This window comes from Leptonychotes weddellii, chromosome 16, assembly GCF_054177405.1.
Source record: "Leptonychotes weddellii isolate Sample4059 chromosome 16, ASM5417740v2, whole genome shotgun sequence".
Classification (NCBI taxonomy): Eukaryota; Metazoa; Chordata; class Mammalia; order Carnivora; family Phocidae; genus Leptonychotes; species Leptonychotes weddellii.
Window position 1 is genome coordinate 35,996,360 of NC_138384.1, and position 17,972 is coordinate 36,014,331.

Here is a 17,972-nt window from a genome sequence, read left to right on the forward strand (position 1 = left end):
TCCCCCTGGAATTTTTAACCCTCAAAATTATCCACACTGCACCTCCAGCAACTTGTCAGTTATAGGTCAGGTTTCCCAATCCTGGGCCTGGTTCCCATGGAGGTCACTGCTCTTGGATTTCTGCTCTATAATTTAGGATTCTTTGTATTTGCCTGTCTCTCCAATTTTGGGGGCAGCAGTCTGCTCTGTGACCTCACTTGTCTTATGAATCTGGGAAGAGTTGTTGATTTCAGCCCAGAAATGAGAAGTCCTTCATTCCTGTCGTATGGCCTGGTCATGTTTCATCATGTGAATATGCCTCATTTTATCTGTTCATTCACCAGTGGATGGATATTCGTATTATTTCTGTTTGTTTGATTATTCTGAATAATACTGCTATGAGCACCCATGCTCTAATTTTTGTGTGGCCATATGTTTTCATTTCTGTTAGGTATACACCTAGGAGTGAAGTTGCTGGATCATGTATTTGTATATGTTTTAATTTTTGAGGAAATACTGAACTATATCCCAAAGGGGCCACACCATTTTACATTCCCACCAGCCATGTATGAGACTTCTGAGTCTTCCACATTCTTGCCGGCACTTGTTATTATCTTACTTTTTGATTATAGACATCCTAGTGGGTATGAGGTGGTATCTCAATATGGTCTTTTTCTAAAAAAAATATTTTATTTATTTGAGAGAGAGCTAGCACAAGAGTGGGGGGAGGGGCAGAAGGAGAGGGAGAAGCAGACTCCCCAATAAGCACAAAGCCTGACATGGGGATTGATCCCAGGACTCCAAGATCATGACCTGAGCCAAAGTCAGACGCTTAACTGACTGAGACACCCAGGTGCCCCTCAATTTATGTGTGATTTATATTTTCATAATTGCTAATGATGTTGAGCACATTTCCATGTGCTTAGAGCTCACTGACATGTCTTCTTTGGAGAAATGCCTATTCAGATGTTTTGCCCATTTTAAAATTGGGTTGTTCCTTTTTCTATTGTTGAGTTTTGAGCATTCTTTATGTGTTCTAGATAAAAATCTCTCATCTGATATACGATTTCCAAAAGTTTTCATCTGTTGTGTGGGTTGTCTTTTCACCCTCCTGATGGTGCCCTCTGAAGAGCAAGTTTTTAATTTTGATAATGCCCAGGTTCACATTGTTGCTGTTGCCGCCGCCTGTGCATGTGGTGTTGGAACCACTGTCTAACTCAAGTTCCCGAAGACTTACAACTATGTGTTCTTCTAAGAGCCTTGTGGTTTTAGTTCTCACATTGAGATCTTTGATCCATCTTGAGTTAACCTTGGTAGGTGGCGTGAGGCAATGGTCTGCCTTCATTCTTTTGCAGGTGGATTTTATTTGTCTCAGCACAATCTGTTGAAAAGACTAATCTCTCCAGTTTTAATTACTTGGCACCCTTGTTAAGGAAGCAAGGGACCTAAAATATGAGGGTTTATTTCTGGATTCTCAATTCTGTTCCATCAATCTCTATGTCTGTTGTTCGGCCAGTAACTACAGTGTCTTGACTATGGTCACTTTTTGTGTGTGGTAAATTTTGAAATTGGGAATTGTGAGTACTCCACCTTTGTTCTTTTTCAGGATTGTTTTGGCTATTTTGCTTTCCTTGAGCATCCATGTAAGTTTTAGGATCAGCTTGTCAATTTTGGAAAGGAAGTCAGCTAGGATCTTGAGGGGATACTGCTGAATCTGTAGATCATCTTGGAATGTAATTTCATCTTAACAATAGTAAGGTAATAGCTAATCCATGAATGTGGGCTGCTTTCCCATGTCTTTGGGTCTTCTAAAATTTCTTCCAACAATGTTCTGTAATTTTCAGAGTATAAGTTTTACACTTTTTTTTTTTTGTTAAATGTATTCCTATTTTGATGCCTTTAATGGAATTTTTTTTTAGTTTTTTTTTTCCAGTTTGTTCATTGCAAGTGTATAGAAGCACAACTGATTTTTTGATATTAATCTTGTATTTTGTAAGCTGTTGAACTCATTCAATCTCTCTTTTTTTTTCAGATCCCGTTTAAAGTTCTGAGGGGACATGAGGACCTTGTGAGCTCCTGTAACTTCTGTGTGGATGACACAAAGCTCCTCAGTGGCTCTTATGACTGCACTCTAAAGCTGTGGGTAGGTGGCCTGGTGTAGGTGAGATAAGAATGTCCCAGTAGGGGATATAGGCTTGTGCCATATCTTATGGAGAGTTCCCAGATGCTCAAGGATCCCAAAGACTTGGAGAGAACTTTCTGAGCGAAATGCAAGAAGGAGAAGCCAAGTGACGGTTCAACCCTAGCGTCAAGCCCCTGGAGAGAGATGAGTTTAGTGTGGCTGCTGGTGGCCTGTTGATTTGGAAAACATAGGAGCAGGGGATGGGGACAACCAGTGGAACCCCCCACCTACTGTTGGACAGTTCCCGCTGTACCTAGGGCTTACCTGGGATCTCTGAGCTGTGGCCTCTCCTTGGGTCTCCTTCTCATTTGGAAACTTCACTTCCATCCACAGAGATGGTATGACCAGGCCTAGGTGGTCACAGAGGATAGGAAAGTGGCCAGGCCTGGGACCTGTCCATGAGGGGTGGTTTGCAGGGGCAGGCTTGAGCATGGCTCAGTGTCCCAAGGTGCAGGAAGCAGGGGCGCAAGGAACAGGGGTGTGTGATGGTCAGATGCGGTTGCAGAGACGTGGCCACTGAGAACTCTTCCAAAGCCTCTGGCATAGCCAGCAGATGCTGGAAGGCCAATTTGGGGGCATTGCTGGTCAGTCAGGAGCGGGTGATGAGGGAGTGGGGATGGGAATGTCAATGGCCATCAGGGCCCAGGCCACAGATGACTGTGTGGCTGGGGCTGGGCCCTTGGGGGACAACAGTCCATTCTGAGTTTTGCCATCTCCTCTGGCTTCAGGGGCAGGAGGGGATAGAAAGGAATCTGGGCTGGTTCCTGGGTTCCGGTTTGGGTAATCAGGTGAAGGATAGCTCCTCACCCTCCAGATGACCACAAGGTCATCTTCTGTGTCATCAGTGGGTACCAAGGCCTGGCAGACTAGGCAGGAGGGTTTGGGGATGGTCCAAGTGGTTCAGCTGTGTGACCCTGGGTGGTCACATGACCTCCTGAGCCTCCCTGAAACTCTCCAGGTCCAGCTGCATACTGGGGCTACCCTGGGGCCTGCCTGGATGCCCAACAGCCATCCGTTCCCTACCTCTGCTGTGGCTCATAAGCTCCTGCTGGGAAAACTTCTGGTTCTTCTGAGAGCCTTAAACCCTTTCCCAGCCCTCTGGGGAGACTGAGGAGCCAGGGGCGAGGGGGCTCTACGGGTTGTCATCACCCAGGGAAGGAGGAGGGGGAGGGGGAGGGGGGGCAGCTTTCCAAGTGAGCATTCTGCTTGGCCAGCTCAGATCCTCCCCTCATTCTTCTCACCTTTTGAACCAGTGGAGGGACTCACAGGGGTTTCTGTCTGTTTGGGCCAAAGGCTCTTGTCTCTAAAAGGGGAAATCCACCTGTTTTATCTTGTCCCAAGATTAGAGACCATCCACTGAGATGTCCCTGGTTCTCCACAGTGGTCTGGCTGCCTAGTCCACACCAGTGTTTCCAGGATGCAGTCACTTCCGCCTGTCCAAGTGTCCCGATACCAGCCTCGCTCATGGCCTTGCCTGCTTCTGCCAATTTCTCCAGGTCCCTCCCACGCCACTCCCCACCCCCAGCCCTTGCCAGAGTCACCAGTTGTCTGCCTTGGCTGGCCCCATTGACACCTCCTCCAAGAAGTCCTCTTTCCTCCTCCTGGTTCTCTTTTCCCCACCTTTCCCTTTGGCTGGCTTCTCCCCTGGCTCTCCCTGCCCCAGTGCAGCTGCCATTCCTGAGCGCTCCCTGGGTAGATGACTCAGCCATTGCCCGGCACACTGACTTCTCCTGTCATGGTATCTTGGCCAAAATGTCCCCTTGCTTCTTCCTCCTCTCCCCACTCCTGTCACCTTGCATCTCCTATCCCCCCTCTTGGGCCCCACCCAGAACCCAAGCATCTGATTTAATCTTTTGGAAGCTCCCTTTACCCTCACTGTGGACCATTGTGAATAATTTGCAAAGTCCATACATATATGAAGAAGTTGGGGAAAAATCTTTTTTTTTTGAGAGATTGAGAGAGAGGGGAGATGGAGGGGCAGAGGGAGAGAGAGAATCTCAAGCAGACTCTGTGCTGGGTGCAGAGCCCGAAGTGGGGCTCGATCTCACAACTGTGAGATCATGACCTGAGCTGAAACCAAGGGTCAGACGCTTAACCAACTGAGCCGCCCAGGGACCCTGGGGAAAAATCATTCTTAATCCTGTACCCAATATCCCTCTAATATATTGGCATGCCTCTTTCCAGTCATTAAGAAATAGCAACTTTGGTGGTTTTCCTCACAGCACAGAGAAGAAACAAGAGCCATCACTTCACAACCCTGGAGTTAACTGCTGTGAAAATGTTGGATGGGCACCTGGGTGGCTCAGTCGTTAAGCATCTGCCTTCGACTCAGGTCATGATCCCAGAGTCCCGGGATGGAGCCCCGCATTGTGCTCTCTGCTCAGCAGGAAGCCTGCTTCTCCCTCTCCCACTCCCCCCTGCTTGTGTTCCCTCTCTCGTTGTGTCTCTTTAAAAAAAAATGTTGGGATATAAGTTTATTTTTTTCTTGTTCGCACACGTATACCCATGTTTACTAAATTGAGACCATAAAGAAACACTGTTTATATAACCACAATAAACTTGGGGTGTGGGTATTGTCACATTTCCCTATTTTCCCAACTATTTAGTGGAGGCCCTCTTTTCCTCCCCTTCACTTAAAGTATGACCAGTACCCCCGCCTTGAATTATCTGAGTCAGTTATCTGAGTCCACAGAGGGGTTCCTGCCTCCAAATGCCAGGTGAAAAGGAAGCTGTCTTTCACTTATTTATTTCAAGAAACAGTCAGTACAAAACAGAGACATTTCCACTGCTTTTGGATTTCACTAACAAAATCTGGCTTGTTTGCCATCTGCTTCTTGTGGAAGGATTCTCTTCACAAGCAGTGCACCTGTTCCAAAAGGGTTCTCTGTCTACGGGTGCTGTTCCTCTACCTGGCCAGCAGGTGTCACTATTGAGTGCTGAAGCTGCACATGGACCCCCTGCTGAGGGTCCATTCCAGGGCTGACCTTAGCCTGCCCGGGGGTGGGCTGCACAGACTGCAGTCCCAGGCCCCACAGTGATCGTTTTCTTAGTTCCATGTTTGTGCTAGAGCCACGCCCCAGCCAGGGAGGCTGGATCGCAGGCAGGGGACCCGTTCTTTTCTCCCAACCAGTAGACTTGTGAATCCAGGCTTGCAGCTTGGATGTGTTCTGTCCTGGTGAGTTCTTCCTTGGATTCCCGCTGTCTCTTCCTGCCTCTGATTAGGGCCTGCTGGGTTCCCCCAACACGACCCCACTGTTTCAAGTCCTAACGGAGCGGGGGTTGAGGGCCTGGGTTTGTGTAGAAAAGGGTTCATATAGCAAGTGTGAGACTGCCGTGGAGGCTGGCCTTGGCAGGCATCTGGGAGCTGGACTGGCCCATGGTGTCCTGCAATCCGCTAAGTGATAAGGAGGGCTCAGTGTACCCAGACTGTTGGCGTAAGCCATGTGGTTCATGCTGAGCACCTGCTTTCCTTCTGGGAGTCTGGATTTTGGTGTGTGCTAGGGAATCCCCCCAAAAACCCTGGGCCCCAAGGCTCAGGCACATCTCCCCGATAGATGACACATCACACGTGTTATCACAACTGGTTGCTGGAGGAATTAGGCATGTCCTTGTGACCCACTGGAGAGACTCTTGGAAGCTTGTGCCTCGTCTCCTCTGGACTCCACCCCAGGTTCCTTCCCCTTTGCTGATTTTGCTTTGTGTCCTTTGCTGTAATAAATCTTAGCTGTGAGTCTGACTATGTGCAGGGTCCTGTGGGGATCCTGGAGAATCACCGAGCCTGGGGGTAGTCTTGGGGACCCCTGACAGAGGGTTCTTTGCCCCCCAACACAACTTGGGCTCTTTCTTTCTTTTTTTTTTAAGATTTTAGTTATTTGTCAGAGAGAGAGAGTGAGAGCGAGCACAAGCAGGGGAAGCGGCAGGCCGAGGGAGAAACAGGCTTCCGGCCGAGCAGGGAGCCCAATGCGGGGCTCGATCCCAGGACCCTGGGATCATAACCTGAGCCAAAGGCAGACGCTTAACCGACTGAGCCACCCAGGTGCCCCTCGACTTGGGCTCTTAATACAAAATGGGCTCTGCGCATCCGGAAGTACTGTCCCAGGCCTGCCCTGGGCAGGCCAGAAGCCCCCGTGCCGCATTTTCACCCCGCAACCCAAGCCCTTTCTCAGAATTCACTGTCTTACCAGTAACCTGTTTTTCAAGGGGACTTTCCACCGCAGCTTATCCTGAAAAGCTCTGGGCACATTTCTAACTGAGAATATTTCACCTCTGCCACAACGGGCATTTTCTCTTTGGCACCCTGTTTTCTTCTCTTCATGGTCTCCAGCTATTGCCGGGCTTCGATCTCATTGTCGTCTTCAGTCATCAGCCGCCCGCGTGCTAACAGGGGCTGGCGCCCCACGTTTGGCCTGCTGGGGTCTGTTTTAGCCGCTCCCCTGAGGTGACTCATGCCACTGTGCCCGTCATCCCCTCTAACACCTGATGGACCTTTCTCCGCACAAGCCTTGGACTGGGGTGGGCAAGGGTGGCCCTGTTAGGAGGGACCCCTCGGAGTCGCACTGCTGGGTCAAAGGGCGTGAACTCTTTCAACAAGTTCTTGAAAGGTCTTGTGAGATTCTGCCAAGCCCCTTCGGCCGGTAGAGATGGAGGAAATTGTCCGTGGCCCTGTCCCCCTGGGGGCGCCTGTGCAGGGGAGGGGGCGTTCTCCAGGGAGGCCGTGGGGGGCAGGGCGCCCTCGCTGCTCTGGGGAGAGGCAGCGGGGTGAGGGGCAGCGTGGGACCAGGGGTCGTCACACTTTGCTGCCGTGGACGAGCTCAGCGCGCGACTTCCGCCCACGGCTGGGTGACCTCGCTCTCTCCCTCTCTCTCCTGTTGATTTGAGGATGCTGTGGATGGCTCAGTCATTCGGGATTTTGAGCAGAGGCCCAAAGCTCCTGTTTCAGAGTGCAGCGTGACGGCTGACGGCAGAAGGTGACCTTTCCCTCGTCTGGTGCTGGGTTGGAGGAGCGAGGGGGCAGGCCAGCGAGCAGCACGCCAGGGACGTTTCTCTTCTCCCGCCTCTGTCCCCACGGTTCCCACGTTTTGCTGGGAGAGTCAAGGGGATGTGGCAACTCTTGGAAAATGTAAAGCGCTGACAAGACCGCACGTATGGTGGCTCAGACAAAGCCAGTCTGCCTTTCCTTCACGGAGATGCTTTTCCGTGGTCACACCCGTGGCCCTGCTGAAGCTGCAAGCGGCCACAGTGACTGAGGCCCAGGTGGCATCTCACAGGGGGAAACGGAGGCCCAGGACATGAGATAGGCCTTTAAAACACAAGGGGCTTTGCTTTTTTTTTTTTTTTTTTTTTTTTAAGGTTTTATTTATTTGGTGTCCTAAGGACAACTTTCTTTTCTTTTCTTTTTTTTAAGATTTTATTTTTTTATTTGATAGAGAGAGAGAGAGACAGTGAGAGAGCGAACACAAGCAGGGGGAGTGGGAGAGGGAGAAGCAGGCTTCCCACTGAGCAGGGAGCCCGATGCGGGGCTCCATCCCAGGACCCTGGGACCATGACCCGAGCCGAAGGCAGACACTTAAATGACTGAGCCACCCAGGCATCCCAAGAGGCTTTGCTTTAAAACAGATTTGCTTGTGCCCCAAGCAGCAGCTACAAAGCTCGTAAAAACTCGCATGGGAATTTATCCTCCATGGGGGACACGGATTGCCACAGAAACATGCAGAGGAGAGAGGTACATGTATATTAGTACGGATAAAGGTACATTTATATTATTTTACTAAATGTACAAGAAAACATTTCAGAACAAAGTAAGCTGTCAAAGTGTTCGTGTAAAAAGACAGCCGCGTGAGCAGAGAAGGAAGGGGTTGGTCTGCGTGAGTGGTAGGTAGCCCCTCAGAAGAAGACTCATTCGCAGAAGAGAAGAAACAGTCCCTTTAATGCCCTGAAGGTGGAGGAACGTATCTGGGTGGCTGAGGGACTCAGGAAGAGCACGCAGTGGTGCCCGGCGTGAGGTTCTGTCCGTTTCCAGGGAGGCTCATGGAGGGGGCTCAGGGAGCATCTTGAGGAAGATTTGGGGATTACTTTGCAGTCTTGGTCCTAAGTTATAGACATTTTCTATGAAGAATTTTCTATGGTTTTTTTTTTTTTTTTTTCATAGAACCCATAGCCATAACAGTCTGGGTCATTTTCTTGGCAGAATTATCACAGCGTCCTATGACAAAGCGGTGAGGGCTTGGGACCTTGAGACAGGCAAGCTGCTGGTGAGTGTGGCCCGCCCAGTGCATGGCAACACAGGCTCCTGCCTGGGCTTGGTGGGGGCAGGGAGAGGGGGGCCTCAGGCGGGGCCTGGGGTGGGAAGGGAAACCAGTCTTTCAGAAAAGGAGAATTTTCTCAGGGACACCAGGTGCTGGAGGGGGATGCATCAGGGAAGGAAACTTCTTGAGGCAGGCAGAGGAGGGCTTTTGCTGGAAGGATGGGAAGGGTTTGGATACACAAGCAGGGGAGTGGGGGAGAAAGGGGCATGGCATTCCAGGCTGAGGGAAATGCACAGGCAAAGAGACTCTCCCCTGTGGGGGTGTTGGGATTTGATGGGGTAGGAAGTAGAGCTGAGGCCATGGGACAAAGACCACGTGGTGAAAGCATGAGTGTTCTGGGGACGGTCTTCTCCCAAGCTTGGAGGGGCCACCATCCATCCATCTGAACCAGCCTGAGACCCTCTCTGTCCCATGCCCTGGCAGCCCCGGCCCTGCCAAGGGGGGCTCCCCAGGGAGCTCCTCATCGCCTCCCCTTTGCTCCTCTTTTCTTCTTAGTGCAAAGATCAATTTATAGTCACCATAAACACCCCAGAGATTATAGTTAATATGGTGGCATCTCTTTTCCTATGTCTGCACATATTTCCAGATGAACACAGGTGAGTATGTTCTGTTAACAACGTAGCATCATTCTGTGCATACTTTCTGGATCTTGACTTTTTTTTTTTTTCACTCAAAAATAAATAGTGGGTAAGTACACATCGACGTCATCCTTTCTCATGGACGCATGGATTCCATGGGATGGATAAGTCAGGCTGTATTGCACTATTCCCCAGTAGGACATTAGGGCTGTTTTTACTTTTCTCTATCATAAGTGATGCTATGATGAGGAAATTTTGTGTGTAAATTTTTATACACACGATGCAATATTTTTAAGGAAATAGAGCTGGATTTTATTGCTAATTTGGTATAGAAACATGGCCTTTTAAAAATTATCCTCCGGACATCCGTGCCAACTCCTCTCCGATGCACTGGAAGGGGTGCTCACTATCTCACCTGCCAGATAGCATGATTTTTAAAAAATTTTAGCCCACTTTGGTTGGTGGAAAAATGAGATTAGCATTGATTGCTCCTGACTTTGAGCATTTATTCCAAATGTTTGTTTCTTCTCTTATACATTTCCTGCTCTTGTCTCCAGCCAGTTTTTCTATTTGAGATGCTTTTCTTTTTCTTCTTTAAACATCTTTTTAGTGCTTTGATTTATTTTTGTTGCCCCAGTGATCCACACCACTTGCCAACTAGAGAGCTGAATTAGTTATCCACCATTGTTGGGCAAATTAGCCTGAAACTTAACAGTTTGAAACAACAAACACTTATTATCTACCACTTTCTGACAGAAATCTAGGAGCAGCTTAGCTGGGTGGGTTCTGGTTCAGGTTTCTTACGAGGTCACCATTCAGATGTCCCCTGGGGTACAGTCATCTGAAGGTTCAGCTGGGGCTGAAGACTCCCCTTCCAAGATGGCGCACTCAGATGGCTTTGGTCAGGAGCCCTCAGTTGCTCTCCACCACAGGGCTGCTTGAGTGTCCTCAGGAGGTGGCAATTTGCTCCCCCAGAGTAAGTGATCCAAGAGAGAGCAAGGAGGAAGCCACGGTTTCTTTTATGACCTGGTCACACACTGTCACTTCTGCCATATTCTGTTCGTTAGAAGTGAGTCACCAAGTCCAGCCCATGCTCAAGGGGTGGGGAATTAGGCTCTACCTTTTGGAAGGACTGGTGAAGAATTTGTGGGTGTATTTTAAAACTGTCATAGTGGCAATACCATAATTTGTAAGGTACAGAGAGACCGTCCTTTCCTAGAATGTTGAGCGCTCATTGTCCCCTTCTTGAGGTTTGGTGCCCGTCTCTCCCGGGAGAGTGTGGGTGGCCTGAGGGGCTGGGCTGGGGTGTCTTGTCCGTGGTGCGAGGCCCAGTGCAGACACCTAATAAAAACTCATTTACCCAACTGAGTAGGAGGAAAGTTGGCCATTACGAGAACCTTGTGACTGATTCCACTAGATGCTCTACCTATCCTTGTCCATCTGTCCTGCACACAGATTCATTAATTACATTAATTAATTAAACGAACCCCAATTTAAAATTCAGTTCCTTATTTGCACTAGCCATTGCACATTCTCAATGGCCCCATGTGGCCCAGAGACTAATTAATGTATTGGATGGTGCATAGATGGACGGGGCTAGAGAGAAAACCACCTTTTGATTGTTGCCCTATTCAGTGGAAGATCAATCACGAAACCTTCATAGCCTCCTGTAAGGTTTCTCCTGATGGCAAATACGTGGTCTCGGCCTTGGATGTGGACCGTGCAATCTGTATAACAGACGCAGAAAATGCCACCACCGTGTCGCACATCAAAAGTGAGTTTGCAGGGGCTCCCTGCTCTGTTCTGTCTGCCATGGTAACAGCCACTTGTCACTTGACCGACAGTGACTTTCGATGGCCTTATCTGGTGAGGCTATAATGAGCCACATCATTAGCCACGGGACACTCACTGATAAAACACCAGCGGCTAAGACCTTGCCCGATTCTCATCGGTGAAGGCTAATCACAGGATTAGCCCCGTGCTTGTCATAAATGAAACAGTGTTCTGGTCCAGCGTCACGTGGACAGGTAAAGCCCAAACTTTTATCGAGTGGAGGCTTGGCCTTCATAACGTTTTTATCTGTAAAGATAATAAGCATCAGATGTCAATTTCCTGGTTGTGACACGGTATAACAATTATACTGTTGTATAAAAGCTGTTTCTTTTGGGGGAAACTGGGTGACAGGCATACAGGATCTCTCTGTCTTACTCCTTACAACTGCATGCGACTTGACGGTTATCTCAAAATAAAACATTAAAAAAACATGTAATCATCGTAAAAAATGTGGTAAGTACGTAAAGTTAAAAAGTGAAAGGCTGCTCTATGTGTCCTCTCTTCTTCGCTGGGGTGTCTATTATTAACAATACGTTGCTGGGTGGCCTTCCTGACCTCAGTGAGTGTGCACGTGCGTGTGTGTGTTCACACACTCCATGCCTACTTCCCACGTGTACCTTGTGTTTCTGTTTCTGAGCATGGACCTGGGACATGGGCGCTGCCCCCCGGCTGCACCTCCCTTTTCTGTGTCCCCTCATCCTCTACCTGTCCTCAGCCTCCAGCTTCTAGCTGCACACCATACTTCTCCACGCTCTGTCCCACCTTCAGGCCTTTGCACCTGCTACTCCTTCTGCTGGGAGCCCTCTTCCTATTCTGGTTCCCCTGCTAACTTTTAAGGTCCCTCCTCAACCTCTCAGGGCTGGGCCAGGAGCCGTGACCTACCGCACACCCCTCTCGTGGCCCCCAACATGCTATGGGCTGTTGCTTGCACAAGGGCATCTCCCCATCAGACTGGGAGCTCTGTGGGGACAGGGAGCCATTCGGCCGTGCCTCTCGTTCTAAGCCTGGCACATGGTCGGCACCCAGGAAATGTTTGTGCAAGTGTAGAGTCCCTTGTGAAACTGGTATTGTGTTTCCATAACATGGTCGCTGCCTGGGGGGGGCCCGTGGAATGCCAGGTAATGAGTTGCTTTCCCTGTGCCTCAGACCATCACAACCAGTCCCTCACAGCGTGCTGCTTTGACCCCGACAGCCAGAAGGTGGCTTCCGTCTCGCTGGACAAAAGCATCAAGATCTGGGATATTACATCCCAGGCCACGCTGCTCACCATCACCAAGTGAGGAGGGGCCCCCTCCTGCAGCAGGGAGGTGGGCCCAGGTCCCCGTTCATGCCCTCCTGGATTCGGCCTGCACACCATCGGCTTGCGATAGGGTGTCCACATGGGGCATCTCTAGCTTGGTCACGGGTGCTCGGAGGAGGCTGGAGATGGAGAAAGGGAAGGCGGGAGCCAGGTGGGGAGAACACCACTAGCTGTGGCTAGTGGGCAGGGACAGGGCTCAGGTGCATTTGTTTTCATGTGAGCCAACCCTGGAAAACATTGTGCAGAGCTACCCCATCTCCCTCCCAAATGTGAATTTCCAATGTCTCCTGTAAAAGGGGAAGATCTGATCGTCCAGGGTGGGCAAGGGTTCCCTGGCAGGTGGCCACCACCAGGTTGGGGGGAGCAGGCCTCTCCAGCAGGCCCTGGAGTCAGGATCCCAGAAGTGTATATGCCCCAGCACCCTGCCTGCTGCGCTCAGTGACGAGCCCTGCTGGCCCGGGACAGGCTGTCCCTTGGGGATCTGGCCCGGAGTTAAGAGTGTGCAGGTTCGTATCCTGTGTGACCTTGGGCCTTAGATTCCTCACCTGCAAACTGAGCAGAGGCGAGGTCTGAGCAAGACGGCACACGCTGGTCCTCAGGACGGGCCACACGGTGCGTGCTCAGTATATGCTCTCTTACCGAGAGGGACTCTCAGGGTCGGAGGTGCTGTGGGCCACTTCCCTAGGGCAGGGAGGGGTGCGGGCAGTGGAGGGGGCCGCAGTTCCTGCTGTGGGTGTCACAGCCCACTGTGTTCTGTTTTCCCCATGGGGGTGGAAAGAGAAATAAGCAAAATGTTTATTGGTATTTTTGATCAACCTAAATGTATGATTTTTTTTTTTTGAAATATAGCTTTTAGCAAGAAAAGATAAAGGCAAAGATTCTCAGTGCCACGTGACAGGGATGGCTTCAGGGTATGCAGCCTCTGAAGTAACACAGGGTCCCCACACAGAGCGCCCCACGCTTGATTTCATACTCTGCTGTCAACGTCCTTAAATTCTTAGTTTTTGAACAAGGGGCCTTGCATGTTTTTATTTCCAAAATATGTAAATTACTTTTTGAAAATGTAAAACATGCAACACAGTACAAAATTAAAAAGGAACAAAAGAATATCTAGTGAAAAATAGCTCTTACCTGTCTCGAGGTCATTCACTTTCCCCTTTCCCTCTTTCCTGTCTGTCTTTCATTCTCTCTTGACAGCCTTATTGAGGTATAATTCACACATCAGAGAATGCACCCATTTCAAGTGAATAGTTCCATGGTTCGGGGGATATCACATTACTTTTTAAATTGCGGTAAAACTATATATAATGCAGAATTTTCATTTTAACCATTTTTTTTTAAAGATTTTATTTATTTATTTGAGACAGAGAGAATGAGAGAGAGAGAGCACATGAGAGGGGTGAGGGTCAGAGGGAGAAGCAGGCTCCCTGCTGAGCAGGGAGCCCGATGCGGGACTTGATCCCGGGACTCCAGGATCATGACCTGAGCCGAAAGCAGTCGCTTAACCAACGGAGCCACCCAGGCGCCCCATTTTAACCATTTTTTAAGAGATATATTTATTTTAGAGAAAGAAAGTGTGGCAGTGAGGAGCAGAGGGAGAGGGGGAGAGAGAGGAGGGGGGAGGGGCAGAGGGAGAGGAGAGGGAGAAATCTCAAGCAGGCTCCATGCCCAGTGTGAGCCCCAAGCAGGGCTCGATCTCACAACACGTACATTATGACCTGAGCCGAAATCAAGAGTTGGACGCTTCACTGACTCAGCCACCCAGGTGCCCCTCCCCTTCCTTCCTTAAGGATATTTTTGCCAGATATAAAAATCGGGGTTGACTGTTTTTTTTCTTTCATTATTTGAAAATCTGTCCTGTCATTTTCTTCTCATCTTCATGGTTTCTGATGAAGAATCCACTGCCATTCAAATTGTTTTTCCCCTGTAGGTAAAGGGCCATTTCTCTCTTGCTGCTTTCAAGACGTTTTTCTTTGTCTTAAGTTTTCAGAAGTTTAATTATGTATTTATTTAATTTCATTTTTTCTAAGTAATCTCTAACCCCAGCATGGGGCTTGAACTCATGACATAGAGATCAGGTGTTGCATTTGAAGTTTAATTATGATATGTCGGGGGTAGATTTCTTTGGGTTTATCCAACTTTAGTTTCATTTAGCTTTTTGAATCTGTAGGTTTATGTCTTTTGTCAAATTTGGTAAAATTTCAGATATAATCTCTTTGATTACTTTTTCAGTGCTACCTCTTTTCCCTCTGGGACTGTGATGACACAAATTTTAGATCTTTTGTTATAGTCCCACAGGTCTCTCAGGCTGTTTTTTTCTTCCAGCCTATTTTTTGGACTGTTTAATTTATATTATCTATCTCCATATTCACTGATTCTTTTCTCTGTCCTTTTCATTGAATTTTTAATTTTGGATATTCTATTTTTCTTTTTTTTTTTTAAGATTTTATTTATTTGCGAGAGAGAGAATGAGAGACAGAGAGCATGAGAGGGAGGAGGGGAGGGTCAGAGGGAGAAGCAGACTCCCTGCTGAGCAGGGAGCCTGACGTGGGACTCGATCCCAGGACTCCGGGATCATGACCTGAGCCGAAGGCAGTCGCTTAACCAACTGAGCCACCCAGGCACCCCTGGATATTCTATTTTTCAGTTCTAAAGTTTCACATCTTCGATTTCTTGGCAGAGGCTTTCTATCTTTTCATTTGCTTCAAGCATGATTATAATTGTCCATAGAAGCATTTTTATGGTGGCTGCTTAAAAATCCTTGTCAGATAATTCTGTCTGTGTCATCTCAGTGTTGGGCATCTGTTGATTACCTTCTCATTCACAATGAGATATTCCTGGCTCTTAGTATGATGAGTGATTTCCCTTTGTGTTGTGGACGTTGTGTGTATTAATTATATTAGAAAACTCTCAGTCTTAAAATCTTGTTCTAGCAGCCCACCTCAGTAGAGCCTGGCAAGCATGGCAGTCTAGGCTCCCCTCTTGGCCCTTGCTGACAAGGGTGGGGATGGGATGCAGGTTTTCCTGAGATGTTTGGCTGGAATAAGTTGGGTCGTGTCTACAAGTTTTCCATCTTGTTAGGCTATCCATTTGGCTAGAAAGAACAGGCTTTTCTTGAGGGCCTTTTTTATGGTCCCCATTGTTTCTTGGGTTATAGGCTTTTCCAGTATTCAGTACAGGAGATATGAAGAAAAATAAAACCCCAGGGACGCACAGCACACCATTCTTGGGTCCCAAGATGTCATGCTGGTCTGCATTCTTGTCTCCATCTTTCCTAGTCTCCTCTTTGATTTATAAATGCCCAGGATTGCGAGCTGTACTTAGCAGAAGAAATCAGGAGAAGTGCATTGATTCTATCCTGTCTAGAAGCAAGGGCAACATAAGCACTTTCCCCAAACTTTTGTTAAGTACAACCATCTTTTATGAGAAGTGGAATTTATTTGAAATGAGAGCCCCATCCTGGAAAATAGAGATAGCCCTGGTTTAAATCCCAACAACAGTGTTTGGATTCTGAGGAGGGCTTTTTATCCATCTTCAGTATATGCTGGGATGGCTCTTAGCCTAACGGCCACAGGGATTTGGAAAGTTTTACCCTGGATACCCCTGGGAAGTTGACATTTCTTCTCCTTTGCTCTTACTCAGTCTGTGCATTACGAAGAACTGAAACAGAGTGCAAAACTCTGGCCTGAGCTCTAGAAAAAAACAGTTTTGTCCAAGCTTTCCTTCAAGTAAAATGACTGATTTTATGATCCAGCCTACTCAGAGATGCTCATCTATGTTTATAGGTTTCTCTTGAAAACTGTTTATAACAGAAGATGAGGTTCATGGGGAAAATACTTTGAGGATCACTAAGAAAACAAAAACAGCACAATTCTGACAGATATTTTTTCTTTTTTTAAAAAAAGACATACAAAAGTTGAGAATGGAGAACTCAAAACTTAATTAAATGCACAGCATTCAAATATGCTTTAATGATACTGAAGACAGATGAAGAGAGAGGGAGTAGTTGGGAGGGGAAGTGGGAGGAGGTGGTAAGAGAGGGGTGGGGAACGAGGGGCCTCCACATCTCAGAGAAAAAGGAGGTGGAGGGTGAGCAGGAGAAACCCACTTTGTAAGTGTGATCCAGTACGAGACCTGAAGGGCTGTTATTCTATTGACCACCACTAACAGATTTTCTGATGCTCTTTTTCCTCAAGTCTCAGGTAGCTCTAAATAGTGCAGTCGTTCTCAACCAGGGGCAATTTTGTCCCCCAGTGGACAATTTGCCAATGTCTGGAGACATTTTTAATTGTCACAGCTGGATGTAGGGTTACTGGCATCTAGTGGGTAGAGCCCAGGGATGCTGTTCAACATCTTACAATGTATGGGACAACCCCCTACCCAAAGAATTGTGGATAGCACAGAATGTCCGTATTGCTATGGTTGAGAAATCCTGGAATAGTGTGGCATAGTCAGAGCAATTAAGATCTGGATCATGGTAATATATATACAATGGAATCTTACGCAGCCATCAAAAAGAACGAAATCTTGCCATTTGCAATGACATGGCTAGAGCTAGAGTGTATTATGCTAAGTGAAATAAGTCAGTCAGAGAAAGAAATACCATATGATTTCACTCATATGTGGAATTTAGGAAGCAAAACAGATGAACATAGGGGAAGAGGGGAAAAAGAGAGAGAAAGAGGGAAGCAAACCATAAGAGACTCTTAACAAACTGAAGGTTGATGGAGGAAGGTGGGTGGGGGATGGGCTAAATGGGTGATGGGCATTAAGGAGGGCACTTGTTGTGTTGAGCACTGGGTGTTGTATGTAAGTGATGAATCACTAGATTCTACTCCTGAAACCAATATTACACTATATGTTAACTAACTAGAATTTAAATAAAAATTTGGGGGGAAAAAAAAAAGATCTGGACCATGGTAGGCAGTGATCAGAGGACTGATGTCCATTAAGTCACAGGGGATCAGCTCCAGGGCCCCTCATCTTAGCTGTGTCCTCAGATCCTCCAGGCATGAAATGCTAATGTGCACACCCTTCCATCTGTGTTTCAGGGCGCATTTCAGTGCAATTTCAAACTGCTGTTTTACCTTCAGTGGCCATTTCCTGTGTACAAGCTCTTGGGATAAAACCTTAAAAATATGGAACGTCAATACAGGGGAGTTTCGGAACTGTGGAGCCTGTGTGACTCTGATGAAGGGCCATGAAGGTTCTGTGAGCTCCTGCCACTTTTCCAGAGACAGTGAGTAATTAACATATAGAAAGACTTCACACCTATGGGAGTGCTGGGGCAGATCTCCTCATGTTCTATTCCCACGGACTTGCCGTAGTATAGAGAGGCAATTTCTCATGATGCCAATGGTGAGGGTGGATTTATTTTATATGAGAACACAAAAGCCAAGAGGGACATTCATAGGCATTAGTTTGCAAGTAGCGGAGACTCAGCTTAATGTGGCTTAGCAGCCAAAGATATATATTAACCCCTGTAATGGGGAAGTCCAAGAGCTGATCTCACTTCGGGTGTGGCTGGGTCCAGACACTCAGACTGTGCTTTCGGGGAGCCAGTCCTAGAGAAAGAGAGACCCTTCTTTTAGATGGTACCAGCGCAAGTCCCAGGAAAGTCTTTCATTGGCTTAGCTTAGGACACACCCCCATCTCTGAACCAACACTTTAGCGGGGGATGAAAGGCTCTGATTGGCTAGGTTTGAGTGACTCACCCACCTCCCTGAGCTAGAGGTCGGAGTCAGTACCCTCCAGCCAGAAGGAATGAGAGTATTGTATGGGGTGTTTCCCCATGG

The 17,972-nt window shown here is 48.0% G+C and overlaps 1 protein-coding gene across 1 annotated transcript in view; it reads left to right on the forward strand.

Annotated features, from left to right (window-relative positions):
• Positions 1-17,972, forward strand: part of WDR88 (WD repeat domain 88) — a 44,606-nt gene that overhangs the window by 12,618 nt on the left and 14,016 nt on the right. The window contains exons 2-7 of the mRNA XM_081806683.1: positions 2,012-2,122; positions 7,040-7,128; positions 8,349-8,412; positions 10,680-10,818; positions 12,024-12,153; positions 17,229-17,416. Of these exons, the coding sequence (XP_081662809.1) occupies positions 2,012-2,122; positions 7,040-7,128; positions 8,349-8,412; positions 10,680-10,818; positions 12,024-12,153; positions 17,229-17,416 (721 nt within the window). The remainder of the gene's footprint in view (positions 1-2,011; positions 2,123-7,039; positions 7,129-8,348; positions 8,413-10,679; positions 10,819-12,023; positions 12,154-17,228; positions 17,417-17,972) is intronic.